The 22,975-nt window shown below is 40.8% G+C and overlaps 1 protein-coding gene across 1 annotated transcript in view; it reads right to left on the reverse strand.

Annotated features, from left to right (window-relative positions):
- Window positions 1-22,975, reverse strand: part of KCNT2 (potassium sodium-activated channel subfamily T member 2) — a 103,166-nt gene that overhangs the window by 35,429 nt on the left and 44,762 nt on the right. The window contains exons 8-13 of the mRNA XM_087829047.1: window positions 22,810-22,904; window positions 7,220-7,400; window positions 5,864-6,028; window positions 3,867-4,003; window positions 3,297-3,360; window positions 2,385-2,493 (exon numbers count right to left, since the gene is read on the reverse strand). Coding sequence (XP_087685173.1) covers window positions 2,385-2,493; window positions 3,297-3,360; window positions 3,867-4,003; window positions 5,864-6,028; window positions 7,220-7,400; window positions 22,810-22,904 — 751 coding nt within the window. The remainder of the gene's footprint in view (window positions 1-2,384; window positions 2,494-3,296; window positions 3,361-3,866; window positions 4,004-5,863; window positions 6,029-7,219; window positions 7,401-22,809; window positions 22,905-22,975) is intronic.

A 22,975-nucleotide genomic window follows, 5' to 3' on the forward strand; every position in this document is an offset into this window, starting at 1 on the left:
AATATATACACATATATGATTTCAAGCATTTGTTCTTAAGCAGGTTGTAAGGATGGAGCTTGAAATGATGTCAGTGTGGGTGTCAGATGGGAAATGAAGAAAGTATTCAGCAGGAGAAGCTCACACCTCAGCATTTGGTGAAAGTCAAGCCTTGCACACACATATGGTATTTAGAAACAGCTCAGATCATTTCCAATATTTATGTCGCTTGGAGATATTTTTCCACTCTCTTTCTTGGGCAGGAAAAAGTGAGGCATTAGAGTGGATGGTGTTACAGTGAGAACTAGACGGTGGCCAAACGGCTTGAGACGACCTTCATTTCTCAGTAAATCATTTCTCCAGGATGCGTGTGTGTGTGGATTTTACACAACATTGTTTTTATAATGGTGACCACGGCTACCCACTTTCAGAAGAATATGCTTTTACAGTGTTGTCAGTGATTAGTGTTAAAAAGTATTTACGTCTGCCTCTCCTTTTGACTCTATTGCAACTGATGTTTTTTTATTTCCCAAACTAGCTCCTCCTATTCTAATGACTCGCTCTTCCTGGCCTGGTTTAGTTGTGACATCTGGGGTGTCTCACTGAGTCAGCACTTTCCCATTGTCCTTCCGTCGAGGGACTAGACTAGATTCTGTTCCTTGGGAGATGACATAATCCAAGCGCGGGCAGTGAGGCCGCAGCGCACTGCGGCCTGTTTGCAAACTCACTGTCACCCTCTCCCCCCGGGTGCAAGCGGACAAGTGTGACGTTGGCTTCTTACTGTGGAAATGAAACGGGAGCCGTTCACAGGAGCCACTCGTGGGAAGACACTCCATTGACAAGCGAAGAGAACTGACTATTCACGGATGACAAACACTTTACTTGGGGGGGCGAGTAGACTGTTAATCTAAATTTAGCAATTAATTTACTCCCATAACAGATTCATCTCCACTGATTTTTTTTTTTTTTTTTTTGAGTAATTTCGTCTCACTAGGAGACAAACAGCAAAGTTCCTTTAGATTCAGCTGACTAACTGGAGAGGAGAGTTCTGCTGCTAACTTCACTCAAGGCTTTTTATTAAAAGAGTCGATACCTCTCCCTAAACTGCTTTTATGGCGTTTTAAGGAAACCAGGGTGCGTTCATCATTTCATGATATAAAAGGAGCTCCTCTGAGATGTGGTCATCTCAGCCATAAAAGGAGGCAGACGCCATCGTGAGAAACACTGGGATAAACTGTCCGGGTGGAATTTTTCAATATTCCCTCCTCTCAATGAGTTTGTCAAAATAATGGAAAAGGAGGCATGTGAAAGAAAGTCAATGCAAACAGTCTTTGTGATTTTCTGTTTGGAAAAGTAAAGTATTTCGGTGATTCTGACCTATCTGTTGTGAGCAGACCATGGGTTGCTAAAGAAGGGAGGGAAAGCTAAAATCTGTTCTGAGCTTTACTTATAACACTTTTAAAATTACAGTGAATTCAGTATCCACTTATTAAACACCTAACACGTTTCAGATATTATTTATTTAATCCTTACTGCTCATCCCAACCAATGGAATAGAGACGTCATACATATTAGGACCATTTAATAGGAGAGGGAAAGGGGGCTGAGAACACCAATTTGCCTAGTTAATCTTAAGCGGTGGCACTCAGATTTAAACTCATATTTTTAGGACTTGGCCTACTGCCATGTCATTACTACCTTCTTAAAAATCTTATCATAGTAAGTCATTATTGGCATGAAATTTTTCTATAGCCAAATAATAATAAAAATAAGGCAGCTTAGTTGCAAAGGTCTTTTAGATTTAAAAAAAAAAAAAAAAAAAAAATGGCATTCCCTGAGTGCTAATTACATGTATAACAGGAAATAATAGATGGAATACTTTAATTTCACATAGTCTTCTACAAAGAAGGTACTGTTATTTTTAATTTTCAGTTTAGGAAAAAGGTGTAAAGAAACCCTGGCAATTCTTTCTCTAGAATTGGTTTCAAAATCTACCCCCAAATTAAATGGTAAATTTATATGTGTATTAAATAATCTATAGCAAGGTATTATCTATCTATGTGTAAACGTGAGTATAAATTAATAGGTATAACGTTTGGAGCCTGTGTCTGTATGTGCACAAACTATCACTGCTCATCTGTTCAGACTTAATAAGTATCCAGTAACTTCACTACTGAGATCACCAAATTATATAGCAAAGTAAAGATTCATCCCAACACATTGTCTTGTCACATTTTAAAATGGATAAATTCTCTTATAACAAGCAGATAATAACAAAACGAAATCCTTCTGTCCTGTAGAGACATGAAATGTAGTAAGTTGCTGCGAACTTCAGAGACATAATTGTCGCCATCTCAGTGGGAGTTTGAGAAAATCCAAAGGCTCTCGCTGGAGACAGAACTTACCAGCAAACTTGATGTGGAATTTATTTTCAGGCTTCAGTATCTGAACATACAAAGGGCAGTTCGGAGCAAAATCTTTCACAGCCCACGCTCTCAAAATCGTTTGGTGGTCCTGAAACGATCGAAATCAAAATGTCATGAGATAAGTTGGACAGTGGATAATACAGTCACACACCACATAACGACATTTCGGTCAGCGATGGCCCACATATGCAATGGTGGTCCCCAAAGGTTATGACAGAGCTGAAAAATTCCCGCCGTCTAGTGACATCGTTCATACTATTGTGGAGCAAGAGATGCAAAACTCAGCAAGGTTGTGTGGAGATGGCACAGGTCACCCTGGCTGTGAATGAAGGTGACACTGAGAGGCTGCTTCATGAGGAGTTGCTGGTGATCAGCAAAGAATTATATCCCTGGGCCTCACGTATATTTGCAGCTGAATGAACTGAGACCTGCAGACCTCATCTGAATATGTCAGTAAATCAGCCCGTGATGGAATAGTAAGTGCAGTTAGCAAATGCACAACTAACAGTTACCAAAAGGAGATCCTGAGTGGCCACGGACACCTATAATATACAGCTGACTTTGGAAATTCGGAGGGGGGAAGCAACCTAAAGAAAGCACGGCCAACTCGACCGCTGGGAAAATGTAATCACAAGTGTGGATTTAGGATTCGTTTCACTCTGATGGACGGGAAGCCCCAGGATCAGTACAGACGCCTTCAAAAGCACTTTCCTGACACTGGTAATGATCCAACTGCACGTGCATTGTGGCAAAGATAGTTCTCAGATGTTCGCTTCGTTTATTTTAGGGAAATTTTAATGTCACTGGGCTTTGGTGCCGGCAGATTAGACAATAATCATATTTTTAAAAAATGAAAAGTAAAGGTTACCAGCGGAGATTTTAGAAACTTACAGAGGACGTCCTGTCCACCTCGCAGCGGCTGCTCAGAATGAAACAGGCCTCAGCATCGTCCATCCTGGGTGCAGACAGAAAATCACACCAATAATCACACATTGAAATATCTACGTATTGTCTGAAAAACAGAACGTCTTCACTGTGCTGCTCTGCCCAGTACATAATATAAACTCTAAAACTTAGGCCCTGACTCAGACCAGCATTTCGCAGAATAGTGAGCCCAAGATTTTTACTTGCGGAATAAAAACAGTGTTGAGGGATCTGGAGACTAGTCCAAGGACGCGTCTGGCCACCAGCTCCTCTCTGACAGCCTGACACAATCACACCACGCCACACTCGTTGTGTTGTGTGGACAAGCTCTGCTGACCAGCTCTGCCCCAAGGAACAGGCGCAAACACGCTGACTTTATATTTTCAACCTTTCCATCTGACCAGTGCTGGGACTGAGGCAAAAGCCTGTATTCAAAGATACTGAAAGGTATCTTGCAACACTGACCGTGGCTAAGCCTGCAGGAGGGCAGTGATACCAGGCAGGGAAGACGGGAAATTAAGGGGGAGGGGTACCTACTTTGCTCTCAGCAGATCCTGATCTTTAAGGGCGGACCCTTGAAGGTAGATGACCCTTTGTGACCACATGGGGATCTGTAGCACCCTCCGAACTTGCACGTCCATTTCCGTAGGACACAGAATCACCACGTAATAATCCTGCTCAGAACAGAGAGGGAGATGGCACAGGAGCAGTGATGCTGGTTCATGCAACACACAGTGTCTAAGGACATGCCAGAAGGCGACACACTGGAAGTGAGCCCTTGCTCATGAATGAAAGCTGGCGTTTAAACCTGGGCATGGATCACATAGCACAAGACTGACAGAAGCGTAACTGAGGCCTATAAATCTCATCAATCAATACATTCACCCTGATCTTTCCCAATCTTATTGGAACCACGAAGAGAAGGTGCTCAGTGCTATACTCCGCATATATTTCCAGTCTCTGAAGTTTTCAGTTTCAGGCTGATTCTAAAAGATACGGTGTCCCCCCAAAATGTATTCATATACTTTGAATAATTATAAAGGTAGTGTTTATTAAAATACATGTCATTATCAAAATTGAGCTATCGGCTGTTAAAGTGTATATGTATTTTGGGGGGACAAACCTGTATACATTGCATGTCAGGCAAAAATGCTTAGTATCAATTCATACTTCAAATATTTACTTTTAGGGTAAGAACTCTGATGGTGACTATCATTTTGTAATATGATGAACTGGTAATACTGAAAATTCTCTGATATCTGAATGGATATGGGTTTGTAAAAATATTGGTAATATTAACAAAGTAATTTAAGAGTTTGAGATCAAAATATTTCAAAATAATGGCCCTTTAGAGAAAATATGAAGGTAATTGTTTGTGATGAAATGGTTCAAAACAACTGATCTATAGGGATTACAATTCTCTGGGAAACAGCCATCATTTTATCACTCCAAAATATATCTAGTGAAATTTTTTAGAGTTTTAAGAATTCTCCATGTTGATACTAGGGTAATATCAATAAATTACCAGGGATCATACTTGCTCCCAGATGGATTTTCTTTATATGTTATAATGAACAAACCTGAAATTATTTAATATGAAAATAAAAAACCCAACAAATAAATAGGGAGTTTCTAAAAAAAATCTAATTTATATAAAACCAAAAGAATGCATTGTATAATTTAGGTATCACTTATAATACTTTTATATATAAAATTTGTATTTAAAAAGTTCTCCAAAGTATTCATGAAAAAAGTCTATTTCAGGGAGAAATAATCAGATATACTCAGTACTGTTTCGATCTCAGAATTGTCCAACCTTTTGACACAAATTTACTGAAGGAAAACAAGACATTCAAGTAGTTCTTTGCTGATTGGATGGAACTAATCTTTAAGCTGCAAAGATTACCTAACTTCACGTTGGCCCAGTACTGCAGCAAGTGTAAGAAGCATCTGAGCATTTTATCTGCACAGACAAATGAAGAGATTTTTCTTAGTCTGTGTTCTTAATTCAACGAGTTATCGTCCGATTTTTCAGTCGTTTATTGCTACTTTAAATAGGACCTAGTCACACTCCAGAAAACAAAAGAAAAAAACAGAACCTCTAGACTTCATGTTTCCATCAGCGATACTTGACAAAATTGATAGGTTCAAGCTCGCAGATGGTATTGAAGTGATGTGTTCATTGTTTTATTATAGTTTATGTTCAATTTCACTGTTCCATAAAAGTATCATTTATGCATTATCCAGGGGAGAAAAGCATCAATCATGTTAATTCAAAGAAAACCTTTCTTTGAAGCATTAACACAGTTCCATCTGCCCTTTAGTGTGGCTACAGAAGGAAACTAAAATACTGTGGATTCCTTCAGCATTTTTTCTGTGTTCCTGGTTATATTTGTAGTTCCTCATTTACACTTTCTAAATTTGAGTGCATAAAAAAAGTCCTCCGGAAAGCAGGATACACCATCCCTTAGTTGACTTTGACAATATGCTAGTAGGTAGGAACTAGCATCATGCCCAGTATAACTTAAATGTACCTGTAGCCTTGGATGAGCATAGAATTCGTTTAAAAAGTCCATAAGTAAGTCAATCTTCAGCGAGCTGACACAGAGGACGACATGCTTTTCAGTTTGAGCTCTGTGTCGACTGTAGTTTCCACCCGATTTTTGTCTCTCCATCCACAGGGAGGCCAGCTGTTCAAACTGGAACGCGTTTTTCATGGAGGGGGTAAAACACAGACATGAAAATAAAAACCATGCAGTCCACCCATTGTTGACTTAGGCATCCTCAATTTCTTGGTTGGAACTCATCCAGATCCAAATGATCTGCGCTCCTTCAACATCAGACTTTCCATATGTTTGCTGCAGAGTTTGCTAATGTCTCCCAGAGGCTTCAGGTCTCTATGGAAACATTAATATGATTTTCCTATTGTCTGAAGACAGGACATTTAGAGATTTGAGCCCCTGCTCTGTGTTCAGCGGAGTGTGCAGCCATGATCTGCACGGGCTGAGTCAAAGGGCGACGTCTCATTGGCATGTTATCCACATACTTCTGTGGGGTGCACCCCAGAGCTCATGCAGCCGGTCCCCATAGCGCACGGCACATCAGGGCCACATTCTAGTTCCATAGCAGCTGGTAAGAAGGGGACGTGGAGTGAACTAGGGAGGGCCGTTGGGAAGGAAGACATGCTTGATTGGACAGGACTGGGAAGATCATTTTTATACCTACATAAACTATATTTGGAGACACTGTAGCCAAGGCTTGTAATTGAATGTACACGCTTGATGTGTATTTGCCATTTCTTGTTTCTACCCTCCCACCCATGGGCACCCGAAGCTCACTGCAGAAAAAAATAAGAGATTGTATCTATTTATCTGACATCTCGTTGTATTTCTCTGTCCCTTCGAAAGCATCTTATCCACTCGCCAAAATGCTGCAGAATAGTTACATATCATCTTCAGGTTTTATTTTAGTTGACTAATACGTGTAATCAGTTTTTAATCATCATGATGTTTGGCTTTTAGATATTTCAGGAATCAAGAGAAATCGGCCATTCACACATTTGTTTCCTTGATCTATCATTCTATGATTAAAAACTCTACCATCCTATAATCCTGTCATTAATATAGATAAATGCCCGGTCTATAAAAGAAACATCTTGAAAAATTGAAATGAGATGTGAGCTGTCCATTGTGAGTGAAGGGGGGAAAAACCCTGAGTTTCTAATATAACATAAAAAGGGTTTTCTAAGACAATTTTAATGAATCGACTATGTATAATAATAGCATGTGTTACTAAATTAATAAACCACCATGCAGTTTCTGTTAAACATGGAAGACTTAATTTTATCAGACGTCATGCATTTCTGTAAAACGTATCATGGCTGTGTTTACCTGTATGGGTAGAACCACAAGGGCAACGCAGATCATAGCCACGACAAAAAGCTTGGAGGACCATGTTTCAGGAGTGACATCCCCAAAGCCCACCGTAGAGAAGGTCACAATGCAGAAATACAGGGAGTCAAAGAGATTCAGTTTCTTCCCGATGCGCTCCAGATGCTGGATTCCGCAAATGCTAAAGACACAAGCGTGCACTGACGTGAAAACTTTCTAATCGGGCATGTTGTTTCTCACCACTGTTCCTCTGAGGCCAAAGCACATTTCATAAAGCCATTTAATAGGTGGGATCTTATAGCATACATTTTTTTCCATAGGAAAATATAAATTTTAAGGGTTTTTTCCTACATTCAACAGATATAGTATTATTTTGAAGCAAAAAGTATATCTTCAGGACACAGGGAGATACATACTTTATTGCTACTCTTTTATATAATTCTTGTGGCTAAGGCAGTTTTAGCAATGAGATACCCTTGACTTGCTTCATGCATAAACATTACTCATTTATGTATTAGCTATTTTTCCTAGAACTGCAAATGCTACAATTTGCCATATAAAGATCTGAAGCTATTCCACGATTATAATCCATTTTAATACAAATTGCTATCTTACACATCCACAGATGTCCTTGGAGTCATTATTAAATGAAAACTGCCTCTTCTCCCTGACCATAATTGATGAATTGCAGTTAATTATTATTTTGTGCCTGTACCCAGAAGTGATTTTAATGATGGGCACAGATTTTCTGATAAACTAAATCCAAGAATGGGCTCAAATGCGGCACATTCATAGTAAAAATATCCTATTTTGTCTTGTCTGAAAAGAAAGACATTTTTTCAAATACCAAGTTAAACTCTTTAAATTATAACCTGAATTGCAAGTACCAAAGGAATTTAATAATGTAGAATTTAAAAATAATCATAGCTGGTGGATATAAGTAAACACTCCATTCTCTTTAAATTTTATACCAATGAAATTTAAGATTGTTTTGTGACTGGGCAGTAATATTTTACTTAAAGCTCACTTAAAATACCTGATTTTAGTGGATTTCTAATTGTAACAGTATTTTTGTTGATTATCTTATATCCCCTGCCTAAACACTTGAAATTAAATAGCTTACTGCAATTTAAGATAGAAAAAAATGAACCAACGTCACACCATGTTCTGTTTAACATTTTGTTCAGTTAACAGGCATAAAAGTTACTCAGATTCATTTGTAATGGTTGACTTTTGAAATGAAAAGTAGCAAGTAAATATAATTTTCTTATAATTCCTCTATTGTAAAAACACCTGTACATTTCAAATAAGAAAAAAAAAAAAGTTTCATTAAAGACCAATAGGTGTTAAAAAATTTTACTTAAATATTTCATAATGGAAAATGGGTAACCTAATATCATAAAAGTAAGTCATATTTATTCATACAAATGCAGTTCCTGATGGTTTATTAGGGCCAAGCACTGAGCCCTGTGTTGGAGATGCGTATGTGAGGGTGACACTCTAGTCTACACCTAAAGTAAATGATTTGCCTTTATCATACTAATAATAACATTGTAAGTTAATCAGGCATTTAACTGATAACTTGATGAATGCTAATTAAGTAAATCACTTAAGCTTTTTAACCTTCTTGCTCCTCAACTGAAAATTAAATGTAATATTAACTTTCCTATTCGGTTATTATGCGCTAATGCTCAGTAAAATGCCTGATACATAATAACACTCCATGAATGCAGTAGTGATTTTGTTATTTATATCCCAGCCCATGCATTAAAAAAAAAAATAGAAGTATAAAAATGACTCATGTCTAAGGATCAAATATCTACACAAAAACTGTTACAAAGCTTTTGTTTTCAACTTGACCACAGACTCAGGGACTTTGGACAAACAGTGGAGATGGGGAAACTGTGTCTGCTCCCCTTGGCTATGGGTTTACTAACAGTTACTGGCCGCAGAAAATCAGCCGTGGGGTAGTGAGTAGCTATAATCTCGCCCGGTCTCTTCTCAAGCCCGCAGCTCAGCCCTGGATGGTGATGGGCGTGGAAATACGGGCAAGCGGGGGAGCGCCGAAAAGAAGTATTAGGCAACGTGCAATGTAAACCCGTAATCTTGAACTGTTTACAAAGATCTGTCACACCGACATTAGGCGGCGACCTTTGGAGGGTTCACTGTCATCATTTACAGAAACTGACAATTCTTGGTAAGGCAGTGGGGGGGGAAAGGTTAAGTTCTATTTCTGGGCCAAAATGTCAACGTCTGACTGGCGACTTGTTTTAAATAGAGCTACTTATCACTGAGGCTGCTTGGATGAGAGAATTTCCATGGTAATTATATAAAAGATTACATATACGTGTATCACATATGCAAATATTTATGACTTATGTAGCTCACTGGCCTAGGTAACTACTAAGTATATCATTATATGGTAATATTTTAAGATTTAACTGTTAAAATAGTAATATTAGGGAGGAAAATAATCCCAATGAATTTTCTCTTTATATATTATTTTACACATGCTTCACCTTATTATTTAGATAGGTATTTAATTTGATGTAACTTACAGATTTTTTAAAATTCCATGATAATTAAATATATGTAGTTGGTAGACATTCTATGCATTTTGGGGAGCAGAGAATTCCTGCCATGCACATCCTTATGTTTTTTGCACAACTGTGGTTGACATTCACAATATGGAGCTTAAAGAGGACTTTTAAAACTATGTCACAAAGCCATCTCTGCCTTAACGTAATTCACTTTTACCCATTGCTGAATACCCACTGTGACCATGTTTATTTTAAAGATCACTGTCACAGAATAGAAAAACCTTTAGGGGCTTTATAGCCTGGTACGTTGGCCAGTCTTCCTCCATCAACATGAACATGCATTTAAACTACGCAGACCAGAGGACAAATCACCACGTAGTGAAATATGTTCAGTGCGAATCAGAACTTGAGTGTCTCCAGTGTACTCTAGAAACAGAGGCATGTCCTTGGGAATTTCAAATCATCTCATACGGTCAACAAGGACAGGAGACTGACGGTACCGCTGGAACTGTATGAAACAAATACATAATGTCAGGAATATTAGGTAATTACTATTAAGTTCGTCTTATTTTGCTTGTTTGATATTTGTTTTGCTTTTCATGAAAATGCACCTTTGATTTTAGTTGGCAGATTACTACTGTAGGATTTTTATATTCATCTTTTTAAAGGGATCCTGGTCTGTTGTTCTATATCTCAATATATGTTCCGCGAAAAGCCAATTTGGCTGAAGATGTTAACCAGACACGAGGTTCTGCAGTCGAATACATTTGGCAACTCTGGGTTAAGCATATTTTACTTAGCAAAGAAAGCCTTCTCAGATCTTTTCAATGAGTTAATGTTTATTACAACTCTGAGAGTGGAATTTTTATAGGATTAACCCAATGTATCTGCCAGTTTCTTAGTTTGGATGGAGTATCTCAGAGGGTTAGGGTTTTACAAACTGAATTATGAGACCATTAGCTCATACCTGGTGCTTCATCTGAGTGTGTTGGAATCACAGCTTAGTTTAATCATTAAACGGAATGGATAACGTTTTAACTTGGTCCATGACCTAGATTGCACTGCCCTAGATTAAATGTTCCCTGAAGAAATTTAATAGTGAAACACTCAGGCCCTGGAGTTTTAATTTTTTAATGGAGATGAAAAGATATAATTTTAAAAGGCTACATTTAAAAAGAGTTCCATCTCTACCTTAATCTCAATTTAATACTCCTTAAAAACCCACAAATAGGCATTTTTCAATGACCTACTGTCCTACCCATAGATTCACAAGAATCCTTATGCCTCATTCATCATCTTTGGTCTTTCCTGACTTCCTACAAATCTGAACCCCGAGCACATTTAACAGAATACAGTCTATAAATACAGGCCCATTGCAGCCATACTGGGCACTGGGCAGGCCTGCAAGCAGCCTCTCCCCCTGCTCACAAAGAGCCGAAGAGGGCAGAGCACATTTTCTCACAAGCACTGCAGTTATTTCAAATGCGGATCACCACGCTGAGTGAGCCATATGGAGAGAAATGATATCTCATGTTTTAAAAAATGTTTAATTCTACTTTTTTTGTTAACTGGAACACTGTTAAATCTCACTAACGATAATTTTAGTTAGAGAACCTATGCTAACACAGGCAAAAATCATCACCACGTTAATTTAAAAAGGGATCATGTCCTCTTGTGCACCTGAATACACAGAGCCATGATATAAAGCATACCAAGCATTTAATTTCTAATTATCCTGAGAAATAAAAGGACTAATATAAAGTAAGTTCATTTCTTCAGTCTCATTTTAACAAAATAGTCTTCCGTTTAGAAGAGCTAATATCTTAATTTACAGAATTTAAAAATTCACTTTTTTATTCTTTCACTCACCTAGTGAAAAAAAAAGATCACCAGGGTATGCGACAGACTACCCAAGACCACACCAGCATTAACAGAGGGGTATGTGTTCTTTCCCATATCAAATACTTCAATTAAGGGACTCCACGTTGTCCCTGGCCAGTCCTCTAGCATATATTTCTTTTAACAAAATGACGTTAAATTAGTTTGTTACGTTTCATCTCTTTCCACCATTAATTGATTGAAACAAAATAAAAACATCTGCTGCACGGTGCTGGTAAATGTTCATGGGCCTTGGGCACTGCGACTGTGAGGATGCAGATGGAAGATGATTTCTGTTGCTGCTGTTCATGGTGGGAAGCCTGCAGCTTACAGCCCTGCCCTGTTCTGTCCGCGTGTTTCTCAGGTTCTGTGCTGCTCTGAGCATTTATTCATACTCACCCATAATCGTTTACCAAGAAATATGCACTGTGTCTCAATGTAAAATCTATTTTCCACTGTGAACTGGGGGAGAGGGGAAAGTACACAAATACAGAAACAAGGCGGTAAGAGAAAAGAAATGATCAAAGTAGATTAAACCAGGTAAAAATAAGGAGAAAAACAATCATTATGATCAAAGGTAGTAACATGGTAAAGTGAAGAACCAAGTAAAATCCCAACCGTGCTGGGAACATCAATATTAAGAAATTAAACCGTTACTGAGAAAAACGGGGATCTGTGTCACCAACAGAAAGTATTTTAATTATTTTCATGTTTTTAAAGCAAAACAACATGAATAAGAGTAAATAAAGACAACATGGAACTTAGTCAACTTATATTCCTGTTAATTTAAAATATATATATTTTTTAATTACCATTTTTTACTTCTTGGAAAGCTGTTAAGGTTTTTCTTTCCTGAAGCTTCAACAAAGGACTTGTCATTTACCTTTGCTCTGTTGTAGATCATGGGCATTTGAAAAAGTTTTGCATTTATTTGTTCACCTATGTCAGGCACAGTGCTAGGTCCTGGGGAGCAATGGTAGAAAAAACTGACAAAACAGCTTCCTTAATGGGACTCAGAATCTAGAGAAAGAGCTAGAAGCTGATGACTAATGTAAATATATATAAACGTACAAAGGGGAGCCCCCACCCCAATGCTGTGATGTCCCACGACAATGGATTTGGGTGGGTCAGGCTTCAGTGGAAAAGTGATGTTTTCATTAACATAAAAAAGTCCGACTGCAGAATAGGAAGGTAGAGCATTGTAGGGAGCAAGGAGGTTAGTGGGACAGAGGAAGTCAGAAAAAAAGGAGAGGACTCCCTGGCAGGGGAAACATCCACAGTCTGAGCTGAGAATGAAGAGATGGGAGCATCCTGGGTGTGCAGGAAAGTTAGAGTATGGTGAAGGGCCTGGTGCACATCCCAAGACGTGGGGAGTCTTGGACCGGGAGCGCGTGTAACACGTGGTGTTTAAAGGTCACTTTGGTTGCTGTGACGTGAATGGCTCGGAATGGAGCCAGGGGACCGTTGCTGTAAAGATGTTATGAGTTTAGTGAGGTGGTGACAGAGGGGGACAGGAGTGGGCAGATTTGCAAGATATTTAGGAGGTGAGACCCTTGGAATTTGTTGACTGCGTGTTGGGTGACAGAGCAGGTATTAAGAATGACTTTATCTTTGGAGGGGGTTGCCTGAGAGAAGGGACAGTGGTTAATATTTCACAGGCGTGGACAATTTAAGAAAAATAGGAAGAATTCGCTTTTGTACATACTTAGTTTGAGGAATCTAACAGGAAACATCACAGAGGCAGTGGGAGGGTATAAAGGATGTAATTAAAGCCACAGAAACCAGCCTAAGACAATTTGTGTGGTCACAATTGTCAGGTTCTTTTTGGTGTCCATCTGTAACCTGTCACATAAAGAGAAAATCGAGGCTTCAGCCCGCCCTGCCCCCAAATGAGAGCAACTTTTAGACCAAATGCTGCCACATAAAATGCTTATTAATCCCTGTTCTGTAAGATTGAAAAGGCTCCTGCTCTCTGTATCTCTGTGCATAACAAACACATTGAACAGAAGGTTAATTTTTACAAGAAAATGGACCAAGGGCAGATTCGGTTAATGATGTGGAACCAGACGCCAGATTCTCAGATTTCTGGACCCACGGCGCCGCGTCCCTGCAGGGTCAGGCCGCCTCGCTCACCCTATTCTCACAGCCAGTTACACAAGAGCAGAAATAGCCAAACGACACTTTCTCGCCAACCACACGTCTTGAAAATATTTCTCATTTCCCTTCTGTTAACTTGTAAGGATTCTGACACGGGCAGCTGATGCTTGGAACTGGCGACGGCCTTGGTGGTAGGTCCCTGATTAGCAGCCTTCAAGGTTCACGAGCCAGCTGACTTTCTCAGTCCTGTGATACCAGAGCCCTTCTAAGTGGATCTCCGCTTTATTCCCCATAACTGAGCAGTAAAACAAGGTCAGTATGTCTCAGGGCTTATTCCCTTCCCCCCCCTTTTAATGGTTTAACTTTCCAAACAAACAGCACAGTATCTATTCTATTTTCCTCTTCACTTGCACTTTCTCTAACCATTAGGTTACTTTAAAAACAAAGCAAAACAGTATTTAATAGGAAAAGCTACACACTCAAGTCTTGAACAGTCAAAGTAACGTCTACTGGTTGCAAAGTCGATATAGTAGAATTTTGCATAAAAAGCTCAGCTGTGAAAGACGTCACTATAGTGCAGTGTGGCTACGGTCTAGCCTTAGAGACGAGGCCAGGGAAGCAGGAGGGACAGGCCATAAATTCCTCTAGGGACAGCACCAAGGGATTTATATTATCCTGGACACTGAAGACACGCATGGAACATTTTAAGCGAGGGAATGAATGATGTGAGGACATGGAGCCAGGATGAGCTCATTAATAAAAGCCTGAGGATACCCTGAGTAGTTGCGTCTGCCCCAAGCACCGGCTGTGTGTACACTAACCCTCCAGGCTGACAGGTCACCTTGAGACCCTGACCACGTACATCACCCGAGTGAAGTGACAGCGCCGAGCAGGGAAATAGTGGGTGTTCAAAGCTGCTGAACCAGGCCCGAAGCACCCTCCAAGCTGTGAGGTCTTGTCTCCCTGCGGTTCACTTTTTCTTTCGCTTGAACTTTTTTGAACTTAGATGATTCGGCTCTTAAAAGTGAGTTGCAAAGCCAGTAAGCCATTAGCCTTACACACCGTTAATTCCACCCACGTTCTACTTTATCTCCAAGGACACGCCGAGGCCTGCAGAGTCCCTTCATTTTCCACAGCACTTTCCCCAACAGCGCTGCTGTCCAGCGTCCAGTTAGACCGCCCCTTGCATGGAAAAGAAGACAGGTCACCAGCAGCCAAAGCTGACCTCATTCCTGGAGTCCCCTTTACTTAGAAAGTAGCTTAACTCCTCCCCACCCCCAGCCTTATCTGTCTCCTCTCCAAACTGGAGGTAGTATTGCAGGAGAGGGACACAAACAAGGTGTCTTCAAATTCAGTGCGTTTCTGCTTTCACCAAAAGCCCCTCGGATCCCAGCATGTCTACATGTGCTTCTGTAGGAAATAAAATTTCCAAGAAGAACACTTTTTATGCTAAACTAGAAATCTGCCCCCTAAATTACGGCAATAAAAATCCTACTTCATGTTTGAATAGCACTTTATAATTTACCCAATGCTTTCATAGAAATTATCTTGATCTTTGTGATTGTTCAGCGCTGGGTTCTGTTTGAATTTATAATTATAAAATAGAAAAGATTTCAAGAAAGGCCAGCACACAAAGCACAAAAATCCCGGGGAGAAAAGTTAAAGCATTGAGGGGCTGTTTGGCTTAAAGAAAGAAGACTGAGTGCTTCAATGGCGAATATAAAAGATAATTATAGAGCAGGGGACGGAACGTGGCCTTTCACCCTCACCGTAGGCGCTCTGGAGGGAACAGGGGCATATGAAACCCAAAGGCGATATTTAGATCATGCTCAAATCAATGTGCTGGCAAACCAGGAACCTAAGAATAAATGTTGGACTTATATGTAAAGATATAACAAAGACCCATAAGAAATATAATTCAGTGGGCTAACAGAAAGTCTATAAAGGGGGTTAAGGGGCCAGATGAACCTGGGTTGCTGGGGATGGTCAGAAAGACTCTGCATAAGTTACATGGCGAAATGGTGCTGAAAGTTCATACAACCCTGGGGCGGGGAGACAGCATCGGAGCGAACGGAGAGAAATTAGACAATTTTAAAGCGAGCCTCTCAACGCCCTGAATCCAAATGCTTTAAAACACATCAGCAAAGATTATGAGCCAGAGAGAGGGCGCATCGTAATACAATGACCTAATTTTAAAGAATCTGCCAAGAGGAAACTGGGAAAACCAAGGACGCATAATCTTGACTATAAATAAGGATTCTGCAAATCAGCTACCGAGCAGACGTGTCCCTGAATTAACTCAGGGAGTTGGGGGCCGGGGGGGCGGGGCGCGCGGGGGGTTAGTATGAAGGAACCGATGGGATGAAAAAACATGAGGACTGTTTTAAAGAGAAAACGAGGATTTGTGGTATTTTTAGAAGCTGTATGCATTCTACCCAGATTGGGTTGCTCAATGGTAAGAAAATGCCTTTATTATAATTAAAAATTTTTTTAAAAAGTGCTATAAACGCCCTGACGCTGACTCTGCTTGAAAATAGATGCCATCTGGGTCGATGACACGGGGCTGTGTTGGAGAAGCGGGAAGGAAGACACGGGCCGGGCTTCATCTCAGCAGCGCGATTCTTTGCTGGCTTCTCCCGCGGCCACCCCCTTTCTGTCCGCTTCTCGGGGCGCTGTCCCTGGCTTTCACTGTCCCTATTTAGCTGCCACCTTTTTTGGACACTCAGGTGAATGAAATTCTCGTTTCCATATACGTGGGCCGTGGGCCGATCGTCCTGAACGATGCGATGCGTCTTACCAGCCTTTGAGGGCTTTGCCTCTGCTCGGGGCTGAATCAGAAGGTCCACTCGGGTCACCCACGGGGTGCTCCCTTCCAGCCCGCTGACGTCCCGATCGTCCATATGCTGATGTCACCTACGTTACCTGCCTGGCCCCACCCTTCTCCTGAACTCGGGCCCCTGTAGACAGCCGGCTCTTCAACAGCCCACCCTGGGTTTCTAGAGGGTGTCTCAACCATTGTGGACCCTCTTTCTTTCTTTCGACACTTTCCCCAGATCCCCTGCTCCTGGTGGGTGGCACCTTCATTAAGTCAGTTTCCAGGTTTCAGAGTCATTCTTCCATTTTTCTTGAGCCTCCAGCATTGTATCCAATTTATCATCAAAACTATAACTATGTCATTTCTCTTTAAAAAAAATGTTTACAGCCGTAAGAACCCAACATGAGATCTACGCTCTTAAAAAGTGTATCGTGTACTGTAGATGATATGAAGGTGTAGCCTTGGAATTAATTAATGGGGAAGGTACACTATGAACACAGGATCGTTTTCCACTTTACGATTTTTACCCTCTTACAAACGAGCAAGCGCACCTTACTGTTTCCCAAAGAAAGCAATTCTGTGGTTACTCCAGGGTGACGACATCCATCATCGAGATGGAAACTGAAGTTCATAATAAGTGACAAATAGCATAATAACCGTGTCAAGATTAGCCCCAGTGAAATGCACGTGATAAATGAGGCCGCTGAAGCCGACGGAACCAGAGTGGAGAATCTTTTTTATTGCTTGTGAAGCTCTCTTATTTTAGTGAAGATGTCTCAGGCCTCATTCATAAGAAAGAGCCAGCAGGTAACACAACTTCGTGAACAGCCTGCCCTGACCTGCGGGAGTTTTCGCTCAGTCCCTGCTGGAGGGGACAGGCGAGAGGTCGCCCAGGTGAGCCTGGGCCTCCAGGTGCCCCATTCGCAGCAGTGACGGGCCTGGGCTCTCAGCGGCGCTAAGAGCCGCACCTGAGGATGGGCCTGGGCACTCGGAAGGCATGTGGGGTCCTCCAAGGCAAAGCTCCCAGGCAGGTATGTTGAGGATGCCATATATATTTTTTGTTACTATATGGCTGCTTCATAAATGAGCCAGTATTAAAAACCAGAATAGTAATACGAGCACTGAAAAATTATACTAGATAAGCATGCTTTGCAAATGTTCAAATAATTTAAATGAACTAAATATAGTGTTGCCCTGGCCGGGTGGCTCAGCTGGTTGGAGTGTTGTCTGGTTCACCAAAAGGTTGTGGGTTCGATCCCCACTCAGGGCGCTTACAGGAGGCAACCGATGAATGTTTCACTCTCACATCAGTGTTTCTCTCTCCTTTCTTCCCTCTCTCTCTCTCTCTCTCAAATCAATAAAAATACATCCTTGGGTAAAGATTAAAAAAATAGTGTTTTTACAGCTGCACTGTTAGCTTAACTTTCTTTTAGCAAAACACAGTTTATCTTTGAAAGGTTTCATGAGGAATGTCGGCTGTGAGAGTCTGCAGTGGGATTTGCTCCTTTGCAAAACTTTCTTGAAAGTGTTGTCTTTGACACAAATCCATACCAAATAATCTCAGCGTTACGTAATCCTCACACAAAATCTGAACAACATTTAATTAGAATTTCAAATACAGACACTCATGGCACCCTCGTTAAAAAGACTGAAAAGTCATCATCGATTTGTTTACTCAAGTAGATCCCCTATATACCAACAAAGCACCTTAGTTACTAATCACTTACTCTGTGCTTTTCCAAATTTTCCTCTCTTTAAAGTATATTTAGTTATGCAAGCTTTTCAAGCTTTTGGTAAGGTTTCCAAGGAAAACATTAATTTGAATGAAAGGCAATATTGAGACTGGAAACTTTTTCACCACCTGGTAAATGTCAGTTTGTACAACAAAATGTTTTCGGAGGGGGGGAAAAAAAGTCACATGGCAGGAATAAATAACCTTAAATATCCATGCGCGCCCCCTGACTCCTGTTGTTGGGCACAGTTGCTGGAAAATTTAATTAGCGGTGGCATTCTGTGCTGAAAACATCTAACGCTCCGATTCTGTGCTTGTAACTCAGGCATTAGCATTCAGATCAGCCCACACGTTGCAGTTCGGTACTTACTGAATGAATGCCAATTAAGTTGTCCCAAGTCATCATTTGCATTTGCTGTGGAGTATCTACCCCAAGCCTAACAGTCCCATGGAATCTAAAAGCACTGGAGATGTTGGGATTTCACATTTTTCTAGGGAGACATTGTGTTTTTGAAGTACTGATGCATCTTGTCTTTCTATTATTGAAAGTACCTTCTCACCCCCCTGGCCACTGTCTTTGGGTCTGTGCAAGAGAAGGTTGGTGACTCATGTCCTAAACTATCCACCTGAAGCCAACACGCTGCGACGGAGTAGGCGAGAGACGTGACCACAGCTCGCCTTACTCCTTGACGCACAGACACGCACTTTCTTATTTCAAAATAATGGATGGTGAGCAGAGTTTTCAGTAGGGAATCAGGATTTAGATCAGATGGTTGAAGCAAAGTGAATTTTTAGGAACTAAAAAATTTGAAGAAAGAAATAGAAAACAAAATTTTTTTTAAGAATCTCCATCTTCATATCTTGCATGAAGCTAGAATTCTACTTCAAACAGTAATTTTAAAGCTTGACTATAATAGAGATGAGGAAATTAGAATTCTATTCGATTATTTTCTATTATTTTTATGTTCCTCAGTTAATGACTTCTGCGACATAATATAAATAACATCACGATGGTTAACCGTGTGGGCTAGCGAACTGATATGCCTACATCCAAATCTGAGTTCTGCTCTTTTACTCACTGTGAACTTTATATAAACTAAGGTGTGTCTTTTGTTTAACCTTCTTGTGCCTCAGTTTCTTGTCTGTAAAATGAGGAGGATGATACCTACCATCGAATGCTGTGCAAAATTAAACAATTTAATACACACAAAAAACAATAGAAAATTGCCTGGCAGAGAAGGGAAACATTAATAAGTATTAACGATCATTTTTGTTGTTGGGACATGTTAGGGTCTCTCTGGGAACTGAGCCCGCGTGTCTGATGCTACAATAAAACTGATTTATCTCTCACCTCAGCTCTTCTACCAAGTCTGCTTTTATTTTCTTTAATTATATTTCTTAATTGACTAGATTTTGTCATAATTTTTTTTCAATGAGACCTCTTATGAGCCACACTCCCTAAGCATTCATTTTTTAGATCAGCAGGACATGTGTATGAGCATTTTGACTGGTATAAAACTCAAGGCACAGAGCCTTCCCCTCAGAGCTTCTCTTGTGAAGACCACTCAAAGTCTTTGGGTCTTGGTTGGTGCGGGACGACCACCTTGGGTTTCTCTCACTCCTTCGCCCTCGCTTCTAACTGGAAACCTCCTCCGGGGAGGTGTCTGCACCACAGACTATCGATAAAATCGCTGTCCCCGCCTCTGCCTGGCCAAGCCTTGACTGCACCTCTGATAAAATGCATGTGAAAAGGTCAGTGACCTTGACCTCCCAAGGTCATGCCATGTGGCCTGTTGTGTATTCCACTGCCTGGGTAGCCTACGCTTTCCCCCCCTTTTTTCTTACTTCTGTAATACATCCCTAAAAATATGTAGGCAGCATTCTTTCTAAGTTCTTGTATTTCTGAAAATAACTATACATTACCCTCTAAATTCAGTGATGGTTTAAAGTCTATCAAATTTAGGTTCTCCATCAGTTTTCCTTGGAAATCTGTGCACGGTGTACAGCTCAGATGAGAATGTGGGGATCAGGCTGGTTCTTAGCCCCCTGCAGGCAGGTTTTCTCCGAACCGCAGTACTGGAAGTGCCCGCACTGTCCACTTCCCAGGCCGCTGCTGGCCTTCGAGGGGACTCAGCGAGCAGAAGGACCCGAGCATCCCTCCAAATAAATGTTAATTGAAGGTGCACGAAAAATCCCAAACGTCTTAACGAAGCATATTACTAATGTTTAACTGAGTTCCATTTTTCAAACAAAAAATAAATCACCTTAATTTCTCCTGGCATAAGACTGAGGATGTGAATTAAATGTTCCACGTTTGACTAAAACATGAAATATCCGTTAACCTAATAGATCTCGCTACGTTAGAACTCGATGAAAGAATATAAAAATATGCAAACACACATACTCAAATAAAAAACTAAAGTCTGAGGCAAAGTAGGTCCAAAATAAGTCTGCAAATCTGAGATGAGAACACCAAATGCATTATAAATCAGGGTGCTTATTATCGCTCAGAATATGTTAATAATTAAGCTAAAGTCACGCACTTAATTCCCGGCTGGAGCAGTTTGGTTGCTTTGTGACTGAGACGCAGGCTGAATCCCAAGTCCCAGCTGCCTCCGGAGGGTGTGGGGCTGACCCAGGGGGGCGTCCAGTTCCCCACAATCACGGGACACTATTCCCAGCACGTTCCCTGCAGGGAGGGGGCAGCTCCATCGGTATTTAGATGCGTAATGACGGGTCTTTGTCATGTTAATGATGATGCGGGCAAGACCCGATTTACAACTCTATGCAGCTTTCCAGAGCAGGTGATTTTAAAATTGTGAGATTTGTGGGCAACTCTGCCCAGTGCATCGAATATTCGTTCCTGAATCTTTTGGGGCTTAAATTAAATGCACATATTAAAAGTCCTGATTTTGAAAAGCATTGATAGTCTTGCTCTGTGATATAACAGAAACTAATTATGGCTAAAATCACCACCATGAAAAAATATATATGTATGTATGTATATTTACATATATGTATGTATATATTTTACACTGTGAGATTAGATACATATGCATATATAGAGATTATACAAAATATACATACACACACATATATCTGAGATGGCCTTCATTTATAGGCCCGGTAGAATAAAGAATGGTGACATTTGAAGGGAAGTCATTACTGTTACTATTTCATGTTTATGAAGAGATTGACTAGGTGAGCAGTAAAAAAACAATTTGTGAAGAGAGAACAAATTTTTAATAAGATGGCACTGTGACAATTTCAGAGGGGTGTTTATGTTTTAAAGGCATTAAATATCCTAAAATGTTTACTTCTTGAAAGATAAAATTATGCCGTGAAATATACTTTAAATCCACTTAGTAGGGATGGTAACTGCATCCTACTGATGCAAGCTGGCTGTCACACCTATATGTCTAAATCGATAGTCATGCGCCACATGGTCAACTTTTTGGTCAACCGCGAACCAAATAGGCGTCGGTGGCCCCAGAAGGTCACGGTGGAGCCAAAAACCTCCCCTCGCCTGGTGGCGTCATAGCATGTTAACATCGTGGGCGACACATTCCTCTGGCGTTTGTGACGCTGCCCTGTCAGCGTATAAAACTAGCACGTACAGTTACAGCGGTTCGTTTACGGGAACCGATGACACTCGCACAGTGACAACATCACCCGACGACACGTTTCCCAGACGTGTCCCGTTGCGACAGCGCCTGACTCCCCCTAACTGCAGTGTCTGTAGCTCTAGTGGGCCCCGTGTCCGAGCACATCCCTCCCATTTCACCGCTTCCCAATTAGCCTTTTCTCTTTCTCAAGAAGTCAAAGCCAGGTCAGAGCACAATTACACATGATATCTAAGACGCCTGCAAAACAGATCCTTCTTCTACCTCGGTTTTTGATTTCCACACTTTCTCTAGTTCCAGATCTGCAGCAATCCATACGGACAGTGTCCCGTGTCGCACTGGTTTGCATTTTAGCTGTCAAAGTGGGACCTTCCGAAGGAAGAGTAACTTTCCTGTAGCAAAGCAAAGCACCTCGAGGTCTGCCCTCGCTTTCTGCCTGACTGCACCCTGGCGTGTCACCGAGAGGGGCCCGGGCGGCGGTGACCCGCAGTGACAGCTGGCTCCAGTCGTTCTGCTTTGAAGACAGTAGGAAAGGAAAGGCACCTCCCTGTCAGTGTCAAAGGGGAAATGGCACCTCCCTGTCAGTGTCAAAGGGGAAATGCCTGTGTGACAGCCGTGGCGCAGGGGACAAACTCTTGTGATTTGGTTGTTTACAGAATTGGGGGAAACGCCAGAGTGGCAGTAAATCTCACCACCAAATGAGAGATGCGCTTTCTCGCTTTTCCTGGGACTGAAGGAAGGGTTTTATCTCTATTTCTGTAGGCGATCCATTACATTTTATAGTGAACATTGAGTGAGTGAGTGAGTGATGATTTCTATCTATTAATTAAAATGGTATACAGTAAGTTTTTTAAGAAACTATAATTAAATAAAACATAATGAAAACGCTGATATGTGAGTCTTACCAGGTGAAGATAAGGCATAGTAATGTAGATATTAAAATCAGAACTTGATTGAACATTGCAGACTGGGTACGCTGAATAGCTCTGTGTAGATCATTCTAAAATAAGACAGAAAAGCATATTTTAAATTTTGATGACTATTTAATATTTGTGAGTTTCATTACATTTA

This window comes from Miniopterus natalensis, chromosome 21 (assembly GCF_054644295.1).
Source record: "Miniopterus natalensis isolate mMinNat1 chromosome 21, mMinNat1.hap1, whole genome shotgun sequence".
In the NCBI taxonomy this organism is placed as follows: domain Eukaryota; kingdom Metazoa; phylum Chordata; class Mammalia; order Chiroptera; family Miniopteridae; genus Miniopterus; species Miniopterus natalensis.